The sequence below is a fragment of the Limanda limanda genome, chromosome 18 (assembly GCF_963576545.1).
Source record: "Limanda limanda chromosome 18, fLimLim1.1, whole genome shotgun sequence".
NCBI lineage: Eukaryota > Metazoa > Chordata > Actinopteri > Pleuronectiformes > Pleuronectidae > Limanda > Limanda limanda.
The window spans coordinates 18,531,783-18,540,498 of NC_083653.1; the positions used below are offsets into that span (position 1 = coordinate 18,531,783).

An 8,716-nucleotide genomic window follows, 5' to 3' on the forward strand; every position below is an offset into this window, starting at 1 on the left:
AGAGTCACGTCGCTCGTGAAACCAGCCGCAGAATCGTGGGTAAGTTTATTTAAAATAACGAGTTTATCTGAAGCGAGAGGCTTTTTGTTTCTCTTCCCTTTTAAACCAGCGGCTACAGACAGCGCCATGTTGAAGTCATTCCGTAAATAAACAACGAACTAAAGATTGTGTGTTGTAGTTAAAACATTTAAAAATAATTATTTGAGACCTAGCAGTCAGTAACTTTAGCGACGTTAGCTGTAGCTCACACGATAGTTGTGATTATGACTTTGGTGTTGATAATCCCAGATGAGCCTGTCATAACACACTTAAACTCACAAGGACAGTCTGGTTAAGTGTTGTCAGCTGTTTCAATGTTAGTACTCAACACTGACATGGTCTAGTTATCTCACTAACCCGAGTTATTTTCCTCCTCTCAGGTCCAGCTCCTGTAAATCATGGAGGAGCTCTACACTCTAGAGAAGGAGGTAGGACGAGGCAGCTATGGCGTGGTCTTTGAGGGACATATGGTCAAAACAGGACAGAAGGTGGCCATTAAGCGTCTGCCCTGCAGCAACCCGGAGTGCATCGAGCTCTACCTGCAGGAGCTGTGGGCCATGAGAGCCACGGCCAAGAACCACATCAACGTCATCGCCCTCCACAGCTGCCTCCTGCAGACAGGCCCCAGGAGCCTGAAGCCCCTGAGACCAGGGAAACTGCCCCTGCGTCTGGTTGAGAGCGTGTTGAAGGGCAGCGTGGTGGTAGCAGCACAAAGTCAGGAAAGGATCCACGCCCAGTCCACCGCCATGAAGAGGACGTTTTCTCTCTCCAGGCTTCAGGACAGGACCAACACCGTCCAGGTCAGGGCTAAGCTCCAGGACACAACGAAATCAAATGCATCGGAGGCTACAACCCCACAACGGCCTCAAAACCAGGCCAGGAAGAGACGGGCCCAGAGCGAGGGGGAGCAGCCGGGCCCCCTGCAGTGCCTGGCCCTGTGGCTGGTGATGGAGTACTGTGACGGAGGCGACTTGAATCAGTACCTGCTCTCCAGGCCGCCAGATGACCAGCGGAACCACAGTGTGCTGCGACAGCTTTGCCGAGCCGTGGCCTTCCTGCACGGCCTGGGCATCGCCCATCGAGACCTGAAGCCCGACAACGTGCTGGTCTGTGTCACATCCAAAGGCCCGGTCGTCAAGGTAGGCAGATGCTGACCTGTGACCCTTTTTATTGCAAATTAGGTCTGTGATGTCAGTATTATTTAGGTATTTTCTATCAAAATCTAAAAGTAGTACCACACTCTATGTAGGCGATGGAACCTTGACACCACCAACTAATTGCCACCTCTGTAGAGCTCTCATTACTTAACCAATATCACAAAAAAATAATTTATTCAACAATCAACACAAAGACTTGCGTAAATAAAAAGTTTGTTATGCTAATTCAATTCAGAACAAGCTGGGCATTTTGTAAATATCACACATCCCACCCGTTTTATTGTCCTCCAGCTGCATGTGTCATGTGATTATTGAGGGAGCAATCTGGCCTGTCATCAGATTGATTTAGCTCAAGATGGTCGTGCAGATACACACACAGACACATTCACATTAGCATTGGTACATTTTGGTTAAAACATTATGTCTAGGCTATAAATCAACCCATGAATTTGGAGAATTGTTATTTACACATTGTCTGAAACTGATTTAGAAAACATTGTTTTATCAGTGTCACTTTTTTGCTGTATATTTTATCTTCATACCCTAATTTTATAAAGGCCTGGAATTTAAAATACAATATTTACCCCTTATGTCTATATCCATGAACTTCTGCTGTGTCAAGACACTTTTCCCTGTCCAACCTCTAGGTGGCAGACTTTGGTCTGAGCAAGATGAGTGAGGGTCTGGTGGACGGGGTTGAAAACATGCAGCACTTCTCATCCACCTGTGGCTCCGACTTTTACATGGCTCCAGAGGTGTGGGGGGGACTGACCTACACGGCCCAGGCGGACATCTTCTCGCTAGGTGTGATGTTCTGGGCGGTTCTGGAAAGAATCACCTTTCTGCAAGAAGGGACCACACAGGAACAGCTGGGTAAGCAAATGAATCAACAGTGTAGTAGACAAGAGAGGAAGAACACCTGATACTTCTTTTACTGAAACGAAACAGAATGAGAATGCGAACCAACACTACCCCAACAATTATACCAGGACAGTTAAGATATACAGGCAAGTAGTCTCAGACTACTGGACCCAACCTTAGTCTTAAATAAATGAGAATCCAGAATTTGTCAGTTAACATTTAGGGATAGGGCTGTCATGTGATCTGCTGCTCACCAGTAGGAGGACTCTCAGAAAGGTTGTGTGTGTGTGGCCAGGCAGCTTGATGACGCATCGCACCGAATCGAGTTTGACTTAATTAACTGGCACATATTAAAAATGTCACATGCTATACATCATACATTCATCAGCCATGGACAGAACAATCTTGAATCTAAATGGCAAAAGATATGAAGAATAATTTATGCACCATAAGTTTGGATACGGATCCTAGTGGCTCTGTTTCTTATAATAAAATCTGACACTGTGATTAAGCATTCCTTACACCTCGAAGTGTTGTTGTTGGCAGCAGGTGCGATACCAGCTCGTTCAGAATAATAGGTTATTATAAGTGTTTATATATTTATTTTATCGCATTTCCTTTGGTTCCTGATCAAGTTGTATTGATAACCTCAACTTACATTAAGGAAGATCAATCACATTCTCATGGTAAAGCAAAGATGACAATTTGTTGCGTCCTGCTAATTAATTTTCTGTCTTTGTTCTAAATTAAGCTTGTCATCACATAGAAGGTCGGTGGAGGGAAATGAACCCATAAACACGAGCCGGCAGAGGCAATGTGCCCAGCTCTCCGGGAGAGCTTTGGGATTTTAATCTATTTGTTTAATGTCCTTTTTTTCTCCCCTGTCAGAATCCAGAGTGGCCATAAGATGAGGAAGTGTGTTAATGTTCAGGAGTCCAGGGCCCTGTCCTGCACTCCACTATCAGATAGGAATGAAATGGCTGTAATACAGACGTCTCATTTTATCCACAAAAATGTGTCTGATCAGCAGCGACCTGGCGTCAGGGGAATATGAACCATTATCCCAAAGTTTAGTGCGTGAGAAGCTCCCTGAGTCATTGATGCTCCCATTAAGCTGAATGTATTTTTTTTTTGACTGGGGGTGTTTGAGTGGATTTAAGAAACAAAGAAAAACAAAATGGCATTTAGCAGCGCCGATCACAATCCTCTTTGTCAGGGAGAAAATGGGGAGAGGCAGCTGGAGGCTTTTCGCAGACAGATAAAATGGTCTATTATTTTTACCTTATCCCCTCTCAAGACCCATACACCCACACAGTTATTTGACCAGGCGGGGGAGCGGGGAGAAATCGTAAGGGAGGGACACGCACTCTCTGCTGTTTGTCCTCTAGGCCTGAAAGTCTGGAGCTTTCGTTATTTTTTTTTTTTTTTGCTGAGGTATTTGAGGGAATCGTGACTTGCCTTCACCAGGACAGACCTGGACTTGACTACAAACTTCACCCGCAGTGTTTAAATCTGGCTTTACTGATGGGAATCGGCAGAAAGAGTCAACTTGTATGACGGATGTGTTTCTAGCAGGTTTTCATTAAAGTTAATTTGTACTCCAACAAGAGAAGGACTCAAGGAACCTTGAGTTTAATTTGAATGTATGCATTTTTAACCACTTCCATAGATTCTCCTTGTTAATCTTTATGTTTACCACCTTTTAATGGGATTTTCTTTGTCATTAATCTACAAATTCAATTGATCATGTTGTATAGAAAATGTCAAATAAAGACAAATGACCAATTGAGGTTGTTGAGCACAAACTTTTACCTTCCTAATGATTCTGATCAGCAGCCAAGAAATCAAAGGTATTAAAGGAAGAAGAGGAAGTTCATCTTGGTACTTGATCCATTTCAAATGAGTGGTGGGTGATTTACACTAACCTTATGGTTTTATAATTCAATAAATATGTCGTAAAACAATCTTTAAACGGGAAATCAAATGCTGATTGTTGTTAGGTTGAATGGAGTAGGCGTAAATGGGGAATTGCTCCCCATCAAAAGGATGATCACTAGAGATAATGGATAGATGGAAATTGTACTTAAAGAGTTTTGTTGTCTCACATCAAACCATTCAAAACCCCCACCGTTATGTGTCGTTTTCTGACATGGGAATGGAGATGTTTCACCAACTTCTACAGTTTTATTTTTATATTACTTTTCAACTGTGACCAACTCCTCCAATTCTTATTCTGACTGTTTCATGTCGCTCTTCCATTGTTAACACATTCTCAAAACCTGTTAAGTTTAGCGGACGTAATTAGTAGAATATGGAATGAGAACAGTCCTGAGGAGGCACTATAAGTGTGTGTGGGTATGCTAATGGTCTGTCAGGGCTTCAACAGTACTTTGTCAGGGTTTTCTGCATAAAAATTTGCATTTCAAGAAAAGGTTTTCAAACTTGTTAACATTCATGGTTTACTTGCTATCACGCTTCTTCATGTCTGCCACCTGTAGTTCACAGTGTAATAATAGGATTGTGCATCATCATGGCACATGCATATTGTGCTTGAGAATAAGCAAAACAAGGACATACTGATGAATACATTGCTTCATTGTGCTGCTGATTTTTAACCGGTAAAGGAATAGTATATTAACTATTGAAGCACAGAGATGCAGAGTGTCAGTCTGACTGCTGCATCTCTTTGAGTTTAGCTGGTAAAGTGTATTAGACATACTCTATGTGAATCATTTTAACAGTCCCTTTTGCTGCAGCTGATCACAAAACAAAGCACTGTTGCTTATTGTTGCAGCAATGACGAGACAAAACCCTGTTTTACTTCCAAATGTTGTTTTGAAAACATATCTGGTCATTTTGGCTCTTTTCCTTTATAAATATTTAAGTCATAGACTGATATAAAACTACTAGATACATTTAGCCTCTCTTAGCTTTATGTTTGCAGACTCTTTGAGCACTTCATTGTATTTTAATTTGTGTTTAGGCAAGTGATGGCCCTGCAGTCTGTCTTGTTGCTTTCAGCCTGATGACTTACCTCATCATCCTTTTTGTGTTTTCTCCTGTTAGGCGCCTACGTGTGCAAGGGTCGCTCGGGCTGGTTGATGCCGGTGGGGGAAGCCTTGTGGGAGAACGCCGACCTCCAGCTGTGTATCCCAATGAAGTTTAAGAGAGCGCCCCCGCTGCCACCCCCTCCCGGTCCATCTACGTGCACTCTGCTTTTAGACATGCTCGCCTCAAACCCGGATGCCCGGCCCCCGGCCGACCAGCTGGAGGCCAGAGTGCGATCCGCTCTCAAAGAGGACTCCCACTGACACAAAGTGCGCTTAAGCGACCATTATGGCTCTTACCACTGTAACCACTACACAGAAATATTGACCGTGCGCCCCCTGACCACAGTGCTTCCTATGTGTGTCAACAGGAACCACTTTGCTGCCACTGGGAAGTGGGGATAACAAATATGTATGATTATATGGAATTGAAGGTGCTATTTCTGTCACTGAAACGCCAGTGCAGTTTAGAAACCGTGTAGAAAAACCAGAAAAAGGGAAAATGGGGTTGAAATACAAGAGGTCCTTCTGACCCCCGAGAGCCTCTTGAGGAAATCAGTCTATTGGCCTTGGACCCCTGTAATGCACTGCAGACTAAACACGCAATGATACTCAAGCAAGTCTTTCCAGAGATCCAGTGGGACTCGCTGAGTTTCCTGTAAGCACCGTGCTGTTTAGGCACACAGGCGTTTGACAGAGAAAATCAATTTTGGTAAGTATAGAGCAGAAATTAATAAAATGGTTTGATGTCAGTGCTTGTAAACAGACCAGTGTTTGACTGACTCCGCATCCTGCTGTATTTCAGTTACTGTATTTGACTTGGATTTTTGGACATTCGTGTTTTAACTTAATTTGTACTGACCTTCCTGGCCGAGGCATTTCCACATCATACTGATGTAGCATGGATTGAACAGTCCGCTGGGATTCCAGATGTATTAAATACTTAAAGAGATGAACCAAAACAGGAAACAGATGTCCGTCCATTGTAATGCAAGAATAGAGTCCTGTAATAAACCCCATCTGTAACACAACTTATGTAAGTTTTTATAGAGGGTCTTATGTCAACAGTAGTTCAGTCGTGAGGCTGAAGTATTTTTTTTATTGGAATGCATTATATAGTGACATGTTGCTAACATATTTGTTCCAAATACAGTATATGTTAATTAGCTGCTCCCAAACAATACCACCTCAATATAATGAACTTGATCTCTACACAATCTAAAAAAGAAAAGGCACAAGAATAGTTTTAAGTTAGAAAGTTGTGTACGAATTGTATTTATTGCAGGGCTTCAATATTCTTATGTTAATGCTGCCTTCTTTAATTAGCTTAATATTGATTTAAGAATGCTTCTTAAGAGATGTTTGTGTTTGACATATTTTGCTTCATGCAACAGCTGAGCGATAAGGCCAACAATTATTTAAAGTTTACATCAGTCGATATCAAAAATTAGCACAAATGTCACATTTCTTAATTTTAAGGACTTAATTTTGGTCCTGAGTGAAGGTGTTGGTTTCAAACTCTTCCATATGATTATGACAACCACTAGATAAACAACCAAACATTTAAACATCTGTAAACAATCAATTATCTGTTGTACCTCCTCACTGTATCTTCACAATGCATCTGCATTATATCTGTATATTGCTTTTTTACTACTGTTGATAATAAATAATAATTTCATGTCCCAGCCTTACTTTATAAATCATTTTAGGTACAGATTGCAAGGGTCTTATTTAGATTTTTTTTTTTCTTTCACCAGTTTTTCTTTGGTTCAGTAACATTTTCTGCTGCTGCTTTTTAAAAGTAAAAGTTGACTCCAACTGTGTGACTGATATCTGTGACGTGCATGTTTGAAACGTGCGATCAGCGAGAGACTTGACAATGAAAGTCGCTAATATAACATCCTCTCATTAAAGCAGGCATGAGGATTGTTGCTGATCATATTAAAAACATTAATTACTGGACATCAACCTCAGTCTCTGATCGTCCAAATGTTTCTGCTCACGTGTCTGAAGAAATGTATATGATCCCAACATAAATGCTTTATGTCTTAGTGCCATACACTTACACATCGCCCGTCCTGTTCACTTGATCGTGATGTTTCAGAATCATCCCGTGGAAATTTGGCACAAACGATCACTTGCCCTCAAGCACGAAGTGAATTTGGTGGTTAAAGGTCACACACTTTTGGCCATAAATCAGGATTAACATGTTTATTATATCTATAAACCTTCATTATGTAGTATGTTCTACGGAATAGATGCTTTCAGACATGCACTGTTGTAAAAACTCTGTAGAATGTCCAAATAATGCGGTGTGAGAAAACAGCAGGAGATCCTCTGCAATATTTACAGCGAGTGAGAGGGTGCTACAAAAACGTGTCTAACATGGGAAAGATGACAAAACTTAAAAAACTTCTCAGGATGAAAAGGCGGAGCCATACTGGCGGGACACAGATGAAGATATCAAGAGAGTAGAGAAAATGAACAAGAGTAATGAATTTGTTATTCATGTTTTCCAGTCTTGCAGGAAGTCGACCTCCAGGGGACAACGTTGTAGTAAAGAATTGACTAAAAGCAGCAGTGATGTGACAGTAACCTCTCACCTGTTCTATCACTCTGCCTGTGATAAGGCTCCTGAGCTCAATGTCTGTGTAGAGATTTAAACCAGTGAGCCCGGCTTCCTCTCTTCTCCTCTGGCTCAGTGAGGTGGTCTCTGACCCCCCCCCCCCCCCCCCCCCCCCCCTCTGCTGACCTTCCTGCGTCTCAAGTAGGGTTGCAAAGGGGCGGCAACTTTCCATGGGAAGTTAAGCTAGGGAATTTTGAAAAAAAAAAACTACGCAAATTAAACGCTAAGCAATAAAAAAATCATTCAAAACTCTATTTTAACGATGTATGGAATGCAGCACACGCTGCACGTTGAGTTTCAACCCTCCACTGTGCATTCTTCCATCACATGCACAGATAATTCCCAGCATCCTGCACACTACAGCAGGCCTCAATAGCCCTGCTATTGTCAGGTAAGTTTCAATGATATTACTGGGGAAATATATTAGCATGCTGATTGAGGATTGTTCATCTTTTCTTCTAGCCTATTTCCATTCATTTATCCATCAATTGTAAAATATTTTCACAGACGATTCCAATTGTTTGGCTTACTATATCTCTGGCATTGCATTAGTGTTTTTTTACAAACTTTTTTCTCCCAATGTAGAAGGAAAGGCTGTGTACATTTGCAAATACTGTGCAAAGACCTATGTTAAGAATGACAACGATGCAGAAGCATATAGTCAAGTGCTCAAAGTTTCCTGAGGGCTCTCATCAGCCTATAACAAAACAAAATGTTTATATTTATGTCTGTATATGACAAGCTAAATACAGTTAAGTATAAATTATCCACAAAATTTCCAGTTAATTTCCGTTAATTCCCATGGAAAGTTTCCAACTTTGAATATTCCCCGGAATTTTGCAACCCTAGTCCTAAGTCATTTTACTGAACAGGTATGGATGGTTCTTTCTAAGTTTGAGGTACTGGCAGAGGGTCTTTTTCATGTCAGACACATTGTACACAGGACTCAATGAGAGCTGTGGTCCCCCCCATTTCTCAGAATA

General features: G+C 41.6%; 1 protein-coding gene across 1 annotated transcript; it reads left to right on the forward strand.

The window, feature by feature from the left end:
• The first annotated feature begins 437 nt into the window (after positions 1-437).
• si:ch211-63o20.7 (Serine/threonine-protein kinase pdik1l-B-like) lies at positions 438-5,983 on the forward strand. The gene is made up of 3 exons (XM_061091865.1): positions 438-1,178; positions 1,844-2,069; positions 5,124-5,983. The coding sequence occupies exons 1-3, from the start codon at positions 438-440 to the stop codon at positions 5,366-5,368; spliced, it is 1,212 nt and encodes a 403-aa protein (XP_060947848.1). The 3' UTR covers positions 5,369-5,983.
• Positions 5,984-8,716: the final 2,733 nt, after the last annotated feature.